General features: G+C 38.8%; 1 protein-coding gene across 2 annotated transcripts; it reads left to right on the top strand.

Annotated features, from left to right (window-relative positions):
* The first annotated feature begins 9859 nt into the window (after nt 1–9859).
* Nucleotides 9860–21292, top strand: LOC131309953 (glutamate receptor 2.8-like). 2 transcript variants are annotated; one of them, XM_058336677.1, is made up of 5 exons: nt 9860–10259; nt 17717–19044; nt 19128–19440; nt 19670–20070; nt 20612–21292. In XM_058336677.1, exons 1-5 carry the CDS (start codon nt 9962–9964, stop codon nt 21140–21142), a joined length of 2871 nt encoding a protein of 956 aa, XP_058192660.1. In that variant the 5' UTR covers nt 9860–9961; the 3' UTR covers nt 21143–21292. The 2 variants fall into 2 exon arrangements, with proteins under 2 accessions (XP_058192660.1, XP_058192661.1); XM_058336678.1 differs by lacking the exon at nt 9860–10259 and adding an exon at nt 16707–16967.
* The last annotated feature ends 605 nt before the right edge of the window (nt 21293–21897 follow it).

Consider the following 21897-nt stretch of genomic DNA (forward strand, 5'->3'; position numbering starts at 1 on the left):
TAGTTGCAAGTCTTTGGTATGTTGCCCCAGCATTCTTTAGCCCAAAAGGCATAACACTATAGCAATACAACCCTCGTGGTGTGATAAACGAAGTTTTCTCTTGATCAAGCCCAAACATAGCAATTTGATGATATCCTCGATACGCATCGAGAAAACTCATTCGCTCGTAACCAGCAGTTGCGTCAACCAACTGGTCAATCCTTGGAAGAGGAAAACTATCCTTTGGACAGGCTTTATTCAGGTCTGTGAAGTCTACACAGACACGCCACTTCCCATTCTTTTTCTTCACCACAACGGTGTTGGATAACCACTCTGGGTAGTAGACTTCACGTATTGCTTTAGCCTCCAGTAAACGACCGACCTCCTCAATTACTACATCCACGTGTTGCACGGCTGCCCTTCGTTTTTTTTGAATGATCGGCTTGTGCTGAGTATCAATGTTTAAATGGTGACAGATCACACCTGCATCTACCCCGGGCATTTCCCTTGGCACCCATGCAAATACATCAATATATTCCTTCAGAAATCTCATTGATTCAGCCTTTTCGTCTGCTGATAATGATTCTCCAATTAAGAAATATCTTTCAGGATCAGTCTCTTTGATCTGAATCTTTTCCAAACCTTCAACCACTTTTTCAGCCAGGCTTCTTCCAACATCCTCGATAGTTGGTTGATCTAGTACTTCTAACGTATGAACATGGTGGACCTTTGGGGCTGTTTTGATGATGGATATCAAACACTGTTGTGCCACTTTCTGGTTGCCTCTAAGTACTTCAATCCCATTTGATCCTGGGAATTTCACCATCTGGTGATGTGTCGAGGAGACTGCCCTCATCTTGTGCAACCATGTCCTTCCTATAATCGCGTTATAGGAAGAGGGAACATCGACAACTAAAAAATCTGTTCTTAACACCACGGTTCCAACCCGAACAGATAGAGTTACCTTTCCCTGGGGCCAGACTGCTCCTGCACCGAACCCGATCAGAGGTGTTGTAGATGGCTCTAAGTCTGTTTGGGCCAATCCCAGCTTCTTAAATGCATCGTAGTACATCACCTCCGTACAACTTCCTGAGTCCACAAGAATCCTCTTAATGTCATATTCCCCAACTCGTAGGGTTACGACCAATGCATCGTTGTGGGGTATTTGGACCTCTCCTAGGTCTTCATCAGTGAATGATATGCTCTCCTCGCACACATCATTCTCTCGCCCTCTTTTGTTTCCCAGCCGCATCACATGTTGATCGTGCTTAACTTGCCTTTGCAATAGCCTAACCTCATTTCTCGTATAAGGTGTGGCCAACCCATGTATCATATGGATTACTCCTTTAGGGTTTTGCTCGTAACCCAGCTCCATAGCTTTCCCTTTCTCCTTAGGATCTTCTTGGATAAATTCCTTGAGATAGCCCCGAGAGACCAAATCATCAAGGTGCCTCTTGTACATCTCACAGTCCTCGGTCATATGGCCCCAATCTTTATGGTAACTACAGTGCTAATTCGTAGCACGTTTTGCATCCTTGTCTCCGCCTAGACTTGGTGGCCATTTAAAATATGGCTGATTCTTTATTCGATAAAGAATCCTATAAATTGGCTCCTTCCAAACCGTAGTGATGGAAAAGAAAGATTTTGGGTCAGGAGCTTGCTTATCCTTGTACGGCTTTTTCTTAGCCTGCCCATACTCCCTTCTCTCTCTATAAGTCTTGGGCTCTGGCTTATCCACCTTTTTGGCAGGTGCTTTCGGCTGTTCGGCAACCGTCCTGCCATCCTCACAGAGTATGTCATCCTCCATTCTGGCATGTTGCTCTATTCGTTCCATCAATTTAGCCAGTGTGGCTACCGGATGTTTATTCAATGAACAACGCAACTCTCCCCGAACAGGCAAACCGGTCTTGAAGGTAGCAATTGCGTACTCCTTACTGCAATTTTCAATCTCGTTGAAAGTTTCCCAGTACTTCTTTGCATAATCCCTGATCTGCTCGTTCTCCTCCTGTTTCATGGTGGATAGACTCTCAAAGGTCTTTGGGGCCTTTCTGCTCGTCAGGAACCGAGCAGTGAATTCCTCGGCCAACTGCCTCCATCCTCTTATGGATCGCGGGCCCAGTTTATGAAACCAGGCTAAAGCCACCTTACCAAGGCTAGAGGGGAACATCTTGCATAAGATGGCATCATCTCCCTCGTGCATGAACATAGCCTGCTGGTAATGCTGGATGTGAGCTACGGGATCCGTATTTGTCTCGTAAAGTACGAACGTACCGTGCTTCACTCTGCTCGGCAACCTAGCTTCTTGAAGCCTCTTTGCAAATGGGGAGGCCGCAATATTACTTAATGCCTTGCGTGCTGCTTCTCGTGCAGTCACTGTCCCATCCTCGAACTCCTTTGACTTGTGAGCCGTGGCTTTGGCCCAATCAGCATCAGGTCTCTCGTACCTGTCTCGATGGTGTTTCCTTGTTCCCTCCTCTTCGGGGGTGAAACTTCTGTCTCTGCTCCTCCCTTTTCGTGAAGAAGCCCTCCTCTCGGGTGTTCGGCTTTTACTTCTTCTTCCCATTTTTTGTGGAGAAGCCTCATAACGCCCTATGACAGGACTTCTGCTCCTTCTTCTTCGTGAATGGGTCTGCTTATGGACTACCATAGTCCGTCCATCCCTCTGGGAATTCCTTCGAGAAAGTCCAGAATCTTCTGGGTGATCTCGTATCCGCTGCAACTCTTGTATCTCATACTCTCGTTTCTTAATTAAACGAGCATACTCCTCGATTTCCCTTCTCTTTTTATCAAGGACTTCATTATCATTGTGTATACTTTTTGAATAGGTAACTGACTCATCCCTTCGATGAGACCTACTCCTTCTCGTGGAGCCAGTAGCGGTTTTATCTCCTTTTTCTCTGGAGTTATCCCCGTTATGTCTACCAGTGGGCTTTCTCGGAGCACCTGGTGGAGATTTATCTCCTCCCCCACCCAACTGGTCCTTCAAACTAAACGGTGTAACTAGATCTTGTTCCATCATGATTACTTTTCAGAAAAGTTGGTTCGTTTTCCACAGACGGCGCCAATTGTAGGGGGATGAAAACAATTGATGCTTCGGATCAACTGGACTGCAACGGCTTATTCGTACCTCTTCACCGGAACCCTAATTCGTCGTCGGAACCCTAATCTGCAAAATAGATAGGGGGTGAGCGCACTTTTGCCTCTCATGGCAAAGGCCCTCCGATGCAAAAGTTAGTATCACGTACTAGCAATCAAACCCTAATTATCAGTAGGAAAGCAATCAGAAAGCAATGTATTGCGTACCTTTTACCTCTAGGTTTACTCTGTTTATATAGACATTCGTATGCTTGGCGCCCAAGCATCCCTATTGCCATAGGATTCCCAACTCGTATAGGACACCCAAGATATCAAGGATTCTCGTTTCCTTTATCAGTTCATTAGAAAAGAGTCCCTTTGGGATTCTTTTCCATTACTGGCCGAACATCCCACTCTCATTGGGTATCTTTCTCAGATCCTATATTCTCGGGATCTTATTCCTTAACGGAATACCACACATTCTGGATTCTTCCAGAATGTTGCCTATGCTCTAATACTCGACCGGAGTTCTTTCCTTATTCGGCCAACTCGTTGCCAAACAGATTTCCTGGACCAGCTACTTCACATGTAACTTGAACCAAACGTAATCAGAATGTTTCTATCTGCCGAACAGTTTAGCTTACACCACCGACTTCTATTATCATTGGCCTTTTAATTAGCCGAACAGACTGCATAGATTAAAGACTTCCCACATCATTGGTCCATATCGCTGTTCAACATACTGCCCGGCGATAAGTCCTGTCTTACTTACCACGTGCTCCCAAAATATCACGTGTTCGGCAACTAATTGTATGTGCTCGGGAATACCTCCCTACACTATTCGCTCACGAGTCATAGCTATCCTAGAAAGGGCTCGTCACTCCTAAAAGACGTTCTATGTTCGGTACAACACGAATGGGCTATAGCAAGGAAATATGGCGAGGAAAATGAATTTCCTTGCTAAAAGTATATTATTTGCGAGGAAATTCAATTTCGTCACCTTTTCTGCCAAAAAGCCTTTTTTAGCGAGGAAAATAGTTTTCCTCGCAAAAAGGTTACATTTGGCGAGGAAAATCTGTTTTCCTCGCCAAATGTAACCTTTTTGCGAGAAAATATTTTTCCTCGCCAAATGTAACTTTTTGATGAGAATATTTCGTCACCTTTTTTTGGATTCATTTTTTATATATATAAGTTATTATTAATTATATTCCTATGTATTTTGTAATATCACGACGGTATGACATAATAAACTATACCATTATGAAATTTATTAAAATAAAAAAGTGTTAAAAGGGAACAAATAGTTTTCATCACCAATCGCAATGAATTAGTGAAGAAACCTCGTATTTGTCACTTTTCTTATTCTAATTAGCAATGAAAGATATCTTGAAGTGTAGGTATCGATGATTTTTTCCATAATAGTGAAAAATTCAATAGAAGATAAAGTTAAAACATCTTAAGTTACTGATGTTGTATTTAAAATATCTCAAAGTTGGATCATCACAATTCTATTTTCAGAACATCTACATAAAAATGCACTATTTCACAAAAAATACACTATTTCATATGTATTGTGCATTCATGCTGTAATTTTTTTTCCCCTGTAAACAGTTTGCTGATTTTTATTTAAACCAACTTAGGTGATTGTAATGGCATTCCTTTATAACCAGATAAATATGTTAAGTATTAATTTCAAATGCATTTTTGTAAGTATCATGGATACTTTTATTTATACATATACATATTGCGCGTGTGTCTGTGTGTGTGTGTGTGTGTGTGTGTGAGAGAGAGAGAGAGAGAGAGAGAGAGAGAGAGAGAGAGAGGGGCAATTTAAAATTTTAAAAAAATTATTAAAGATTAAAAAATTAAAAAAGTATTGTCTTTAGTGCTTTTAGGATGATCTTATATGAATATTTATAAATTTTGTTCATATTATTATAGCGATGATGAAAAAAATTACAAGTCTATAATACCCTTTGTATTTGGCAAAAAAGAAGGTCAAACTCACTTTTAAAATTAGAAAATGAGGGTGTTGCTTCTTGTTATTCATAATCTGATATTAAAATATTAGTACTAAGTACAAAAAAAATTTACCTTGAAAATAACAATTACTGGTTGAGATTCATTTTGATATATAGGGTCCCACACATCAAACTGAATCTCAACCACTAGTTGTATCCTTTCGGGGCACTCTGAGGTAAATTTTCTTTGTCCCTAACTTTTAGTTGAAATATATCTCAAGCTTATAACGACAAAATTAATCTCATTCCATAAAAGTTAGGATTATCCCATAAAAAAATGAGAATAATAACATATATTATTAGTTCTTCAAAAGTTGTTAGATAAAATTGTTGTGCTAGGAAAAAATTAACTTGTTCAAATAAAGTTCAGACACTATAAAACTACAAAAAGTAGAAAGGCCAAAATTAATGTTGAAAAAATTAATTTGGAGTGGTGAAAGAGATAATATATAAATAAAGTTTCACCAATTTCACAGAAAGTACAGTGTAGCGTGGTTAGTAGTTGCTTCGCGTCTTACGGGAGAGGTCCAAGGTTCGAGTACCAGAAGCTGCAAAAAGCGCGGAGAGAACTTCTGTTTTGGGATTCTTTTTGTTTAGCGAGGAAAAAATTTCCTCGCCTATTGATAAATTCGTAGCCTATTTGACAACAAATGGTATTTGCGAGGAAAACATTTAGCGAGGAATTTAAACATTTAGCGAGGAAAAAATTCCTCGCAACACGTCGAATTAGGCGAGGAATTTATTTTCCTCGCTAATACTTTTTGCGACAGTGTTTTAGCGAGGAAAACTGGCGACAAAATTTTTCCTCGCTAATACATTTTGTGAGGAAATCAGGTGCTTTTGTGAGGAAACTAAATCCTCGCTATAGCCCTTTCGTGTTGTAGTTAACAGTTAGAAGGCGATCACGTTCGGTTGTCTATCCCCATCAAGAGAAATCATTCGGATGGTCTCTAGCACCCCATTGGGGCTCAGAAGAACAGATTGAATCTGGGGATGAACATCACTATTCACCTCCAGTTTTCCATTGTTCATTTAGAACAAAAAAAACCCCAAATCGTCCCAAAAATCCCAGAAAATGCATAAAAAGCAATGAAAAGTGAAGAATGATGAGAAACGATTACTTACTTGAAGTTTTGCAACTTGAATCAAACCTGGAGATGAAGATCTAGAAGGCGATCGAAAACTGGAACGGAAGATCCTAGAGTGAGAAGCTCTGAGATGGAAGAGAGAGAAAATGTAAAGACCGTTCTCTCTCCTCCCTCTTCAATATTTATAGGCGGGGCAGCCGTTTCAAATTTCCTGCCCATTATTCCATCGCCGAACCATTGGCCAACTGCAGTATGACACGTGGCCACCCAGAGCACTCTTCGTGCCAACCGTCTCTCCGTCTGCCAGGACGTCCTTTCAACTGGCACACCCGTTCAATGTTCAACATCTGTCACTCAATTGTTGGGGCTCGGACTCGACCATTGCACCTTCCGAAAGAGGATATCCTTATCTGGGTCGAGGCTCGGCTTGATCTGAGGTCAGTCCATACCGAGCATAGGGCCTCGGCATGAATTGAAGGGCTATTGTAGCAGCTGGCCGAGCGAAATGGCTCGTGCCATTTCCAAATGTGATCCAATGGTCCAATTAAGTCTACGTCATTTTACCCTCGACGTTCGGCATGCCGACGGCCTACATAGCTAAAGGTCCTATTAATTACGATTCGCTTAATCGATTCGGCCTCCGGTCTCCATACGGATGGGAATCACGTTCGGTCAGAGACCTTCCGATGGTCGCACAGCACGCTCGGTCCCGAACGAGCGTGGCCATCATTCCAGCTCACCCGCATGGGAACAACAACCTTGGTCGTGGTGACGTTCATGACGTCATCTGAGCGGTTATCGGGATAAGGATAGGGGCACATGAAGGTGCCAGCTCATCCTACAAACGGTTACAAAACCCTAAATGTGACATAAGGGTGACATCAACCGACGCGTATCAAGCGTTGGTGCACTCTTGGAGACCAAGCTAGGAGCTCTCTATAAATATCCCATTATACCTTCCTGGAAGAGGTACGTACAGAAAAATCCTAGCTCTTGGTTCTTAACTTCTCTCTTTAAGTGGACTGACTCTTGCACCGGATGGCCATTCCGGAGAACCTCCGGTGTGGTCTTTAGTAGTGCTTCATTTTGCAGGGCAAGGAGAAGGCTAGGAGCAGATCTCGAACCCTTGGTCCAAAAGAGCGAATCATCTGGAATGGAGCCCCACAAAATTCGTATTTTCAGGTTATTGATACAAAGATGCACTTTGGTTCAAATATGTTGGAATGAAACTTGCATTTTTTGTAGTGAAACTAGCATTTTTGTAAGTTCAGTTCAGTTCAGTTCAGTTTCTTTTTTCTGTGAGTTCATTTTTGTTTCTGTAATGCATAAAGCAGAACCAAAGTAATGAAAGCTGTTGGAATGACTTTGATAGTGAAACCTGCATTTTTTGGCATACTCTGTCCAAATTTCCTACATACTCTATCCATGTTATGAAGCACAAAATCAAGGCATTAAACTTAATGGCAATGACTACCATAATTTCATTCATAGCATAAAGGGTGAATATACAGGTGTAGTTTGGGAATGATGTGTTTTTGTGGAATGTGGTGAAATGAGTAAATGAACCTTCAGTTGGGTTTGATGGGGGTGGTGTGTCATGAATTCCCATGTATGCTCAAGAGAGAGTGCAGAGGGGGTGTGTTAGGTCAAACCATTCATTGGAGTGCATTGGCTTGAGACTTTGAGAGAGAGAGAGAGAGAGCGGGGGGGGGGGGGGGGGTATACTCTGTTTTTTCCCATAGCTTTTTGTATATAATAATAATGGGTGTATATTTCACATTTGGAGGGAAACAGATGTAAAGTTGGCGCCCTTGGGAAAGAAGACATGGATTGACAATTTTACCCCTGGCTCCTGGGTTGGGATTGCACGTGAGACTCTTTTTCGTCCAAATCGTGATGGCTGTTATCAATTGGATCACATAGGTAACGAAGAGGTAGTTGAGGAAATGAAATCACCAAATTGATAATTTAGGGACAAAGTAGAAAAAACTTGCATAGTTTAGGGGATAAAAAAAAAAACTCTTAGGGTATGTTTGGCTGAATGGAATCAAGGTTAGAATGGAATAGTCATTCCAATGACTTAATGCTGTGTTTGGTTTAGTTTTTCAAAAATAGTAGGGATAATAAGTGGAGAGAGATAAAGAGAGAAATGTTAGAAATAAGGAGAATCTAGGGGAAATTTTTTGAAAATTTCTTTTTGAAAAGGGAAGAGAACAAGGCATACTTATTCCAATGTTTGGTTCACCATTGAATAATGGAATGATGATTCCAAATGGAATCACTATTCACCTTAGTAAAGGAATTGTCATTCCATCCAAAAAACTAAGGAATTATTATTTCATTTCTTTGTTACACCAAAATTATTTGTGTCACTCCAACATTCACTATTGCCATACCAAAACTTACTATTGTCACTCCAAAAATTACTATTGACACTCCAAAAAATGTTATTGACACTCCAAAAATTACTATTGTCACTCTAAAAATTGATATTGCCATACTATTCCATTGGAGATAAGAATGACTATTCCTAAGCACAACCAAACATGAGAATGGGAATGATTATTCCATTCTCAATTCCTCCAGTTCTATTCCGTTCTTAATTCCATTTTTAATTCTATTCCTATTCATATTCCATTCCATCCAACCAAATGCACCCTTAGTGGAAACACCCCCTAGAACTACCACTACTACTATAGAAAAGCTGACCTTAAATCTTGGGCGACAATCCAATCAAAATTCCGCGTTTTCAATATTAAACGCTCTCTCAACCGATTGCAGACCAGTACGGCTTGTTGAATAACCAAACCAAATTTAGTAGACTTTTCCCTAATTGTATCTGTCCTTCTATTCATCCATCCATATGTATAGTCAAAGATATACATAGCCATTTATGTCAATGAAAAAAATCTGCTTTGATTGGCAATCAAAGCAGAAGTTAACCAAGCAAAACCAAAAAAAAACAAGAGGTCTTGACTTGCCTACTATCTAGACCATATGCATTTTTATACCCCACCATAATTTTATTCCCTTTTTAGAAATCCAACATTTTAAAGGACATCAATAATATTAGTATTACTCTTCAAAACAAATAGATTTCCAAAGTTACCCTTGCGTTATGTGGTGGTATATTTGAAAATCCAATAAAAATATCCCTCCACTTTTAAATTTTGAAATTGGAAGGACAGACAAAAATTAAATGTCCTATTTCTTTCCCATGACTAGTCAAAATGGAAAACGATTTTGGAAAATCAAAAAAAAAAAAAAAAAAAGAGAGATGGACCAATATTATGGGACGGAGTCACGGCTGGAATACGTGTTTCCTATTTTTTTTCAATCTGAGCTGTCGGTTGCATTTTTGGACGGTTTAGATGTGCTACACGGGTACCACGTCAGTAGTACCCTATTTGCACCCAAAAATTTCTCGGAACTCCATCATCTGAAATTCTGGAATGTAAGAATGGTGCTAGCTAGACTGCTAATACTATTCTACAGGTCAATTACAATCAAGTACAATTTTTTCCTTCCGAAGGTCAATTTACTCGTTATCTTGTGATAGTTTGATTGTTGAATATTCCACCCTAGGTACAGCTAGACTGACTACAAAATGTGAACCTAACATGCTTATGATCAGCATATTAGTTGTGTATATATATGTTGCATTGAAGATGAAGCTCCAAAAATCAATCATTTTGCTCCAAAACATTCTGAATTATAAACAAAGCTTAACGATTCTTCTTCTTCTTCTTCTTCTTCTTCTTCTTCTCCTCCTCGTTCTCGCTCTACTGCTCGCTAAGAATGCAGAAGCAATCGAGATACTCAAATTCCCAGCTGCATGGGTTACTATTGTTGATGATGAGCTGCTATTACAATATTGTGCCATTATTAGGGGCTCAAAATGCTAGTAGTACTGGTTTAATAGAGGTTGATGTCGGCCTAATTCTTGATTTGGACGATATCCTGGGAAAGATGAGCCATACGTGCATATCTATGGCGCTTGAAGACTTCTATGCATCAAATCTTCAAACGCGTACCACAAAAATTGTTCTCCACACGAGAGATTCAAAAAATGATGTTGTTGAGGCGGCCTCTGCTGGTATGTTTATTTCTATCCCCCTAATTCTACAATATTTGCTGCTAATATATAGTATATTTTTCGCAATGGGTAATTGTCACAATTTGTTTGATTATTACGAACAAAGATGGAACCAGAGGGGTCTAGTGGCAGCGGCCGCCACGTCAAGAATTTTAGAAAATACAATTATTATATGTGATAATTTTTTTTATCCCCAACTTATATAGTCTCGCCACTGCTAGGTTTTTTTTCTTATTTTTTATTATATTCTAGTCATAAATCTTTTATTTTTTTTTCAAGAAAGGAGACCTAAAAAAGTATTCCAAAACTAAATTCAATGGGCCAAAGTGAAATAATATAAATGATGATGTGTAATTAAGAAAAAAAATTCCACACTCAAACCCTAAAACAACTTAACCTAAAAAAATTAAGAAAATTAATTATTATGCCATTATCGATGCCCAAAATTAAAAATTAGTAATTTTTCAACTCCATGCGTAAACGACAAACATCATTTAGTTTAGTTTTTGTTATGTTATTTTAATTTTTTCTGGAGCCGATGACTATTAATATTGTAATGCATTTTTGTATTGAGGATTAGTCTTTACGAACTTTATCTCGACTTTAATTGAATCCCCGCTAAGAAACGGTGGATGAGATCTATCTCCAAATTAGTCGTTCTATTAGGTTGGATATCGAGTAATGCAGAAAGATACCCCATTGAGTCTTCAAGCCAGTAAGGAAATTAATGAGTACGAGGATATATATATATATATATATATATATATATATATATATATATATATCCACAGAGATTTTCCAGTGCTTCGGGAACACAACCACGTGGATATTCTTGTATTCTTAATTTATTTTACTTTTGCTTGAACCCAATCAAATCTACAATTATGACTATGCAACCAAAACTAATGAGCTAACCAAGATTAAGAGTGACCAATCTGATTCAAATATAGCTAGGTTCATTAGAAAACATTATTTGGAGACAGTTGCATTCCTTACTTTTTATAATCACGTATATCTCAGTGTCTCGTGCCACTTTTAATTAAATAGTTGGAGATAGATTTCTTAAATTGTCTTTCGAGACCATTCCAACTATAACATTCACGAGATCGAGAATTAAGAACCAGATCAGAAGTTACTATGGGAGGATTTCTTGACCTGGGAATTATCCTGCTGACAACTACGTATGTGTACTATTCAAATAGTCTTGGTCTCTCTTTTTGGTATCATTTAATTGAGAATGATGGTTTGGTGTCTAATGAGAGAATATTATCAACTTATTGTTGAACGAGGGAATCAAAAGGACTGAATGAAATTCATTTCCCACTGAATTAATGGGTCCCCACTTTATTAGCTGGTGGCAAACAAGGGCCTCATACGTTGTTATTGAAGCTGACTGTAGGAGTCTTCACTGAAAGTCTGCTAAAATAAACAAACGAAATGTCTTAATTACACATTGAATGAGTTTATCCCCACACACAGTCATTCTCGTATTTGAGAAGGATTGTGTGTGTAATTTTTTTGCTCAAATCCAATATTGGAAGACTCCGCACTTCATTAATTTGTTTGTTTGTTTGATTGAAGATTCGTCCATTTGGATTGGAAAAGCTAGTAAATGTTGTTTTTTTTTTTTTTTTTGTTGAAATTAGTATTTTGCAAGACTTGATTTAAAAGAGGGTTTTGGTTAAGAGTTTCTGATTGCACTTTTGGTGAGAGAATTTATAATAAATGGCCATACACTATAATATTGCAGAATGAATGAGCATTGGACCGACATTATAATATTGCATCATTATAATGTATGACCTATAATGACTTGCGCCAGCTGACATGCTAACTAAGGATGGAACAAAGGGGGTCTAATAGTGGCGAACGCCATGACAAGAATTTTAAAAAATGCAATTATTATACGTGACAATTTTTTTTATCCCCGACTTATATAGTCTCATCACTGCTAGGTTTTTTTCCTTATTTTTTATTATATACTAGTCATAAATCTTCTATTTTTTTTTCATGAAAGGAGACCCAAAAAAGTATTCCAAAACTAAATTTAATGGGCCAAAGTAAAATAATATAAATGATGATATGCAATTAAGAAAAAAAATATTCCACACTCTAACACTAAAACAACTTAACATCGATGCCCAAAATTAAAATTAGTCTTCTTTTGTACTCCATGTGTAAATGACAATCATTTAGTTTAACTTTTTCTGGAGCCGATGACTATTAATATTGCTATACATTTTTTTTTATTTTTTTAGTATACATTTCGCCACTGCTAGGATAAAATCCTGGTTCCCACCTGAATTACGAAGTGTTAATATATACTGTAGCACAGAAGTGGCTTCCTAATTTCACACTATAATCCTGTACTATGCATGGGAGGTACAACATGATCGGGTGGGCATCCTCTATATCCGTCGTAAAATACTAAGGCCAAGTTTGGTACACAGGAATATAATACAAGCGGTAGGAGAGTGTTCCTACTAGGGTGCATTCTCGTAAATTTTTTCAGAAAGAATAATGGTACAGATATAAAATCTGTTCGTATTAGAGTGCACAAATCCTTTTTGGGCCTATTTTGGGTCTCAAAAAATGATTTGAGTCACTCATTTTGTTTAAAATACTTTGTTTACGGTCCTTACAAAAAGTAAGCTAGCTCAATTTGGTATCTGTAAAGACGTTTACGAAACATTCAACTTTGCTTTAAAACTCAAGCTTGAATTCTAGGACAAAGATAGACGTTTCGTATATGCTCTAACCGATACCGGATTGAACTTATTTTTGTAAGGACCATAAATAAAGTATTTTAAACAAAATAAGCGGCTCCGATCTTTTTTTTGGGACCCTAAATGGGAGTATGTGGGCGCTCATACAGATATGAAATCTATACCAATAGCACCTCTGAAATTTTTATATCTAAAAACTTTTCCTATATTTTTTTTACTTTTTGTTGAGCTTTTCGTCATAATTTTTGGGATTTATCATTCGTCTCGACAAGAGAAATAAGAGAAGTATAAAAATGTGGACCGATAGAAGCAATTTAAATAAAAAAGACAGTTGTTTGGTACTTTGTCATCTTTAGTGAATTTTTTTTTCCTTTTAGTCATCCAAAAAACAAAAATACAACGTGAATCTAATAAAAATTAAAAAAAGACATACAAAACAAAAAAGACAAAAAAAGTTTATTAAAGTGCACCCAATCAGATTCACAATAGGAGTCAGGAGACGTGGAAATTAATAAATATACTAATTCATGCCTATAGTATAATTGAGCACTTAGGGTTGGTGTTGTACAGTGAGATACACAGCATCGTGCTACACACTTTCGAGTCGTTGAATCATGCATCCGACGGCTCGGATCTCATCTCGGCAATTAACGATTGAGAGCCGTTCATTGCTGAGATGAGATTCGAGCCGTTGAATGCACGATCCGATGGCTCTGAGGTGCGCAGCATGGTCAGGGCCGGCCAGAGGATAAGCCCCGCAAGCTGGCCGGCTTGGGCAACCCCCCGACAAGGGGCAAAAAAAAAAAATGTATGTATACAAAAAAAAAAAATAGAAATCCAACAAAAAATATATTTAGGGGCATCATCTAAAAAAATTTGTACAAATTTTTTTTGAAAAAGTAAATATGTATGGTTTCCACCCACTTTAAAAAAAATTATGATACTTAAGAAAATTGGGAGGGCAAAGAGAGGTTTTCGATACCTAGGGTAAATAACAGATATAAAAAAAATTAGGAGGGCAAATTATTAAGAGAGAAAATTAGGACAGCTATCAGATAAGAAGAAAAAAAATAAAAGGGACACTACAGCCAAAACGAGAAGGGACGAGATTGTGCGAAACCCTTACTTTGATTCTGCGAAGAAGTTAAGAACAATGCTGATTCATAAGAAAAAATAAGTATGAAATCTGATTCATTTCATATTCGCACACTATTTTGTTTTGAACCGGTATTTGCAAAAAAAAAAAGATTTGTTCAAATTAAGAAAGAAGCAATTTGATGAGGATGTGGGAGTTGATGCCAATAAAAGTCTATCATCAGAAGATCGTTTAAAATTTTCTTATTTCCTCTGTATTATAGATCAAGCTCTTGCATCACTTAAAGACCAGTTTGAGTAATTTGAACTTTAAGAAGCAATCATTGGACTTTTGTTTAACGTGAAATTCAAGAGTATTGCTGAAGAGCAATTGATGGAGCATTGCACTAAATTATAAAGTTTCTTGGAACACAATTAACATGTTGATATTCACGGGAAGAAGTTATTCTAAGAACTTAGACATTTGAAAACAATATTGCCGATAGAAGTAACAAAATCGATGGACATCATTGATTTTATAAGGTCTTATTGGAAAGATGGCGGTTTCCAAATGGTTTGGGTTGCTTATCGGATTTTGTTGACTATTCCGATCATAGTTACTTCGGTTGAGAGGAGTTTTTTGAAGTTGAAGTTGATAAAAATTTATCTTCAGACTATCATGTCATAGGAGAGATTAAGTGGATTGACTATGATATCAATTGAAAATAAGTACTTAGATAAGTTAAAGTATGATAATTTAATAATTGAAGAATTTGCTTCAAAAAATGCAAGGAGAAGTTATTTTCTTTGAATAGGATCATGTTAATCATAAAGCATTATACCCAAATGATGTAATTCAAGCTAAATGGACAATATAATCTTTTTTTTGCTTTGTTTTTTGTTTTTTTTGCTTGTATTTCAATTTTTTTTTTTTTTGCTTGTATGTCATTTTTTTTTTAATATACTTAACACTAGTGGGCAACCAAGTGGAAGGTCGGGTTTGGGCAACCCAAAGGTCGGGGCCGGCACTAAGCACGGTGCTGCGTACACCACTACACAGCACTATCCCCAATTCATATAATTGATCTCCACCACCCACTAACAGCACCACCACCAGACTCTCCGATTCCGCCAAGCGGAAGCTTACTCCTAAACAAAAGCTCGATGAGGTTGTCTTCTGTTGGGGATCCGAACAGAACAACCGACACACAATCGCGAAGAATAAAAAACAAAGAAACAAGAAAAGCCAGACACTGATTTTCCGACTTGAACAAATCGCTTAATCGTACTCCACGGAGCGTTAGAGTTTCGAGTGTTGAAACGAATGGATCCGAAACATTAGATAAAATCCACTATTTTTTGTGGGTCTTTTCGTTCCGTCCTCGTGGTGGAAGCAGATCTGGCAGCTAGTGGTCGATGGAGGAGTTCAATAAGGTGAGGTTTGTGGAGTTAGGTTTTCCGGCGGTCCTCCGTCTCTTCTACCGGCTGGTTTCCCAGTCCGGTTGTGTACCGATTCGGGTCTCCCCCGCATCTGGTGTGGCTGTGGCTGTGGTGGTGGGTAAATAATCTCTTTGTGTGAATAATTTTAGTTAGGGTTTGGGTGGTCCAGCCGGAGTAGAGGGTTGCGGTGGTTCAGCAGCAATCGTGGATGGGTATTAGGGTTTCTCCCGGCAGCGGCAGTGGTGGTAGGTGGTGGCTGTGTTGGGGTTTTCCGAGATCTGTTCCGGTTTGTTTAGTTGGCTGTTTCCCTTTGTTTTGGTTGGTGGTCAACAACAGGTCCAGAGCGAGAGGAAGTAATTGGTCTTTGGCTGCCGTGGGCGTGTTGGGCCTGCCGGAGTTCTTCACCGGCGTGGCCTCGGCCTTCACGCCCGGAGCCTTGCGTGACAGCGGAGGTTTGCCTCGGATCCTCCCCAGAGGACTCCATAGCTCTGGATTGGGTTTCCCGGTCCAATTCCGGCCGACGGCCCTTGAGGCATGTCCTTGGGAGCAGATATTTGTTTTCGCTTGTATTATGTTGTTGTGTGATTACATTTGGGCTTAATGTTTAATGGTTTGTGCCGGGATCCCGTTTTGGTATCTCTCTGCCTAGTCCCGGACGGGATTCTTAGGCCGACACTTGTGCCGGGTGCTTTTGCAGGGTGCCCTTGAGTCTGTAGCCTATTGTGCTTAATGCAGTACTCGTGTCTCGGATTAGGTTGTTTGGTGCACTCCTGTTATTGCAATGTAATCTTTGTCTTCGGGTATGATTTAATGAATTGACTGATTTCAAAAAATAATAATAATAATAATAATTTCAAGATAATAATGTTCGGATGAGGCACTTAATGATATCCGATCAAGCTGATTTTTGGTACGCATGTTCTACTCAACGAGCTCTACGAAATATCTACTCGACGAGCTCTACGAAATAAACCATTCCAACTAAAGGGTTGTACTTCTAGCTAGATAAGTTAGGGATGATATTGAAACAACCAAAATGATATGGCTGCTATGAGCGTTAGTGCATCAACCCTTTTAAATTCGATCTAGTCTTGTACTCCTTATATTGAGTGACTGAGAAGTGAGAACCTTTTAAATTTGACCTAGTCTGTATTTTAGGCACCCATTATTTATGAGTGGCTGAGAAGAACTTGGCAACCATGATGCACATCTCCTAGCCCACTATCTCCGGAAAGAGATACTCAAAATCTGCTAAAACGAACGGCAACCCACCACGTGTCACACTCCCTTATAACTGCCTTTAACTGTCACCAACATGGGCCCAAGAGTGGAACCATTATTTCCTTCAATGGCCATTGTGCTACAGATAAAGCTAAATTGACCCCTTAGAAATACAAATTGGTTTAGGCTTATTTGCCATCATACCACATATATGTGCTAACGTTTTAAAACTTGGTGTCACTGAACGGTAATAGTTTGCCCCTTTCACCATTCACCAAAAATTTTCCATTGAATATTATGGCTTCGCTCGTTTATCTCATGCTAAAATGTAGATCAGGTGTTTGAGAAAACGCCGCTGCAACCAATTGCTGCAAACCAAAACTTGCAGACCTCTTACTCTAGCAATCATTATGGAAATCAAGTCTCAAACGAAGCTTGAGTTCAAAAATCTTGGTTGTTGGATCCAAGAATAAGGATTAAACCTCTTACGGAAAATTGCAAGCTTTGGAAAATCTTTGAAGTAAAGATCTTGCTCACCACTGCACATTGGCTTGAAGTTAAGCTAGACCCAATGCGATAACATTTAGCTCATTGTCATGTACATTTTACATATTTCAATACACTATATATGCTTTTTCACTTTTATGCAATTTTATATACTACTCCCTCCGTCCCATAATGTTTGGCATTTTCAGGAATGCGTGCCATTTTTAAATTGCATATATCTTTCAATCCATAATGTTTTAGGCAATTTTTGAACTTTGTATGATAGAACAAATTAAACTCTATCAAACAAGATCCATATTGCTTATAAAGAAATATTATGGATTAAAAGATATTGTTAATTTTTTCATAAGGCTGGAATAGTGAAAGTGCCAAACATTATGGGACGGAGGGAGTACTTTTATGCACACGTCTGAGGCTAAACAACACCAATTGGGGGTAATTGGCAATTGATGTATTAGTGTCTAATTGGTGTTGAACTTTTATTTGCAGCTATAGACTTGATGAGAAATGTCCAAGTACAGGCAATACTAGGTCTACAATCATGCAACCAAGCAGATTTTGTGATTGACATTGGGAACAAAACGCAAGTTCCTATAATATCTTCGGCATCAAGTCCTTCTTTGTCGCCCAAGGACAATCCATACTTCATTCGAGGGGCACAGAATGGCTCTTCTCAAGTTCAATCCCTTGCCGACATAGTTAAGGCCTTCAGTTGGAGGGAGGTTGTGCTAATTTATGAGAATACCGAGTATGGAAGGGGAATAGGTCCTTATTTAGCTGATTCTTTGCTAGGGGTTGGTTCTCAGGTACGTTATCGAAGTATTATGTCTCTTTCAGCCACAGACGACAACATCCAAAAAGAACTCTACAAGCTAATGACAATGCAGACCAGGGTTTTTGTGGTGCATATGTTACCATCTTTAGCTTCTCGCTTTTTCTTGAAGGCGAAACAAGTTGGAATGATGAACAAGGGATATGCATGGATCATTACAGATGGGCTTACAAGTCGTTTAGATTCTGTGGACCCTAAGGTCATAGGTTTAATGCAAGGGGTCATAGGTGTGAAACCTTACGTTCCAAACTCAAGTGAGCTCCAAAACTTCACAGAAAGATGGAGAAAGAGATTTCGTCGAGAGAATCCAGACGTAGATAGATTTGAACTAAACGTGCTTGGACTATGGGCGTATGACAGTGCCATGATGTTAGCCATGGCAGTTGAGATATCTGGTGTTGCTCAATCAAAGTTCAAGAAACCAGTCTCTACAAGCAACTTGGTAGATTTAGCTGCAATTGGATCCTCCGAAATGGGACCAAGGCTCCTTCAATCAATCAAGAACACTAGATTCCAGGGGTTGAGTGGTGAATTTGACCTAGTGGATGGGCAGTTGCAACCATTGGCCTTTCAAATAGTCAATGTAATCGGAAAGGGAGAGAGGGAAATTGGATTCTGGACTAGGGAATCTGGCATATCAAAAGAACTGATATTGGCTAGTAATAGGAATTACACCACTAACAAAGAAGATCTTGGAGCCATCGTTTGGCCTGGTGAGTCTAATCTTGTACCCAAAGGTTGGGAAATTCCAACAGGTGAACGAAAATTGAGGGTCGGAGTTCCTGCCAAAAGTGGTTTCGCTGAGTTTGTCAAAGTGAAAATGGATTCTGAAACTAATGCCGTGATTGCGACTGGTTTCTGCATAGATGTGTTCAAAGAAGTCGTGGACCACTCACTACCATATGCTGTCCCCTATGAGTTTGTTTCCTTCGAAAGCGATAGATCTGGAAGTTACGATGATCTTGTCAATCAGCTATTTCTCGGGGTAATCAAATTTGCAGTATGAATTTGCTATGTTTCTCATTTTCTGTTTAACAAGTTCAAGTAACTAAGTTTGTTTATCTCCAGAATTACGATGCTGTTGTGGGTGATGTAACTATTCTAGCAAACAGATCGAGGTTCGCAGATTTCACATTGCCATTCACGGAGTCCAGTGTTGCTATGATCGTTCGAATACAGGATGATGAGAGGAAGAATGCATGGATTTTCATGAAACCCCTGAAAATGGATTTGTGGTTAACAACTGGGGCATTTTTCATCTTCACTGGATTTGTGGTTTGGGTTCTAGAGCATCGTGTAAACGAAGAATTCCGAGGCCCACCTCACAAGCAAGTTGGAATGATATTCTGGTTCTCCTTCTCCACACTCGTGTTTGCCCAAAGTAAGACCCTTATCAGTAGTTCTTTTACAATGTTCCATTGCTAGTGAAAATAGTTAGCATCTGTGTAGTTTCATAATTGTTAAGCTTTTTAATAATCATTTCAATATGATCATTTAATAGTCTAGATGCATATTGAATAGCACATTAGCGCAGGAAAAAGTAAATTACTTGGTGATAAAATGTTTTCTCACACAAAAGGGCCCGGTTTGCTTTTCGTTTGTTTTCTCAGAGGAGAAGGTGATCAGCAACTTATCGAGATTTGTGGTAATCGTGTGGGTTTTCGTAGTGCTGGTACTAACATCGAGTTATACAGCGAGCTTAACATCAATGTTAACAGTACAAAAGCTCCAACCCAGTGTCACAGATATTATGGACCTCAAAAAGAATGAAGAATATGTTGGCTACCAAACAGGTAGTTTTGTCGATGGGCTATTGAAGAGAGAGACATTTAATCCCTCTAAGCTTAGGAATTATAGCACTTTTGAAGATTATGATGAAGCCCTATCCACAAGAAGTGTTGCAGCAATTATCGACGAGGTCCCTTATATAAGGTTGTTTCTTGCCAACCCCAAATATTGTACCAAGTATACTATGGTTGGACCAATCTGCAAGACAGCAGGCTTTGGATTTGTGAGTCTCTCTCTCTCTCTCTCTCTCTCTCTCTCTCTCTCTCTCTCTCTCTCTCTCTCTCTCTCTCTCTGTATGCGCGCGTGCACGTGCATTCTCTTGAAATATCATCTCATGCCTTGTGGAGTACTTGGGAAAATAATTCGCAAAACAGAGTTGTTCACTCAAGTGATTTTTGTGAGATACAACAATGATTGGAATTTGAGATTTAAACGAAAGAACACATCATTCTGCACAGGTATTAATGTTTAATAGCATCAACTGATTGGTAGTTTTCTTGGATTGCCCGACTGCTAGCTCTCTGGGGGTGTTTGTTGTGGATTTAATGCTTTTTTATCTACGCTTAAATGCAACAGCTTATGACTTTTTTTTTGTCTAGAAAGTTGTGCAAATTTGGCATATTTGTTGTTTTCTGCTCTCGCCCAAACACAACTTTAAAATAGGCTTTCAAGAAGCTTCATTAACCTATGTTTTGGCTTCTACCACAAGTTCAGCAGACAGCAGCAACAGAGTTTATATGTTTTATTTGGATCCTTACCTGCAGGCGTTTCCAAAGGGATCTCCCCTTGTACCTGACGTTTCCAGAGCAATCTTAAATGTAACCGAGGGAGGTAAATTGACTCAAATCCAACACCAATGGTTTGGGGAAGAAGCTAAATGTGCAGAGCAAGACGGTGCCAAGGTCACATCTGGCAGCCTCGACATTGAAAGTTTCAAGGGTCTTTTCCTAGTTGCCGCCACATCTTCAAGTTTTGCTCTCATCCTATTTCTATCTATCTTCTTATACGACAACAGGGTGATCTTGGCTTCTAACAACTCATCACTATGGCAAAAGCTAATAGCAATGGCTAAAAACTTCGACAAGGAAAAAGAGAAAACATCTGATGCATCCAAGAAAACAAAACTAGCAAATGAAGGGATGGCAGTGGCTGCTGATTGCCCACAAAGTCCAACAACCAACAGTTCTCGACTTGCAGAATGGATTTATATTCCAGATGAAGGGTTTGCTTCAACGGAAACCAATACCCCAATTCATGAAACTATAGAAATCGTAGAAACTAGTGAAGAACGTTAATGATTTTTTAATGTAAAATTGTACTAGAAAGCTCAATTCTTTCTTAACTTTATAACACTGTCAAAATGTATAGATTGTACTTCCTTACTTAGTTCGGAGAGTTGGAACTTTTCGTTCACTATCCTGTTGTATATTACCGATCTAATTGCATGATATTATGCATTGATTACTAGTTTTTATCAATGAATATTCCATTCAATTTTCTATATTCCCCAAGTGCATGCATTGATTATGTGTTTGGCAGTCCGCCCACTCTATCATAGCTGAATGTGAGCGAGTTGACGAATTATCCCTTTGAAATTTGAATTAGGAAAAAGAATAGGAGAATAAATCAAGATAAAACTAAAAAAAAATACTGTAAAAAACACTTTCTAAGGCAATGCATTACTTGTGTTCATGTTTTTTTTTGGTAAAACTTACTTGTGTTCATGTTGGGTGGCTTCAATGCATCATCGCTTACTAGAAGAAAGTACAAATTTGGATGCCGGATCAAATGAAGGCACACTTGCACAAAATCAAATGCGGCTACAAGGGGTGCAGTCAAAGAATATAGTAACAAATTTGATTTCAGGATCAACAGATGCAATCGCCATTTATTATACAAATTTAAATATCCCACAACCCGAAAATGAAAGCAACTCCTAATCTTATGACTATACAGACAACATGCGACGGCATGGTATGTCATGTAACACAATGTTAAAGAAAATGAAACAACGGGAGAAGATCATGGAAATTGAAAATTATATAACAAA

This window comes from Rhododendron vialii, chromosome 12a (assembly GCF_030253575.1).
Source record: "Rhododendron vialii isolate Sample 1 chromosome 12a, ASM3025357v1".
Taxonomy (NCBI): domain Eukaryota; kingdom Viridiplantae; phylum Streptophyta; class Magnoliopsida; order Ericales; family Ericaceae; genus Rhododendron; species Rhododendron vialii.

Bases quoted from the DNA above. Each gene is read 5' to 3' on its own strand.
- LOC131309953 (XM_058336677.1), top strand. From the start codon at position 9,962: ATGCAGAAGCAATCGAGATACTCAAATTCCCAGCTGCATGGGTTACTA. The intron at 19,045-19,127 runs GTAATCAAATTT...GTTTATCTCCAG, and splicing joins TCAATCAGCTATTTCTCGGG to AATTACGATGCTGTTGTGGG. The intron at 20,071-20,611 runs GTGAGTCTCTCT...CCTTACCTGCAG, and splicing joins AGACAGCAGGCTTTGGATTT to GCGTTTCCAAAGGGATCTCC.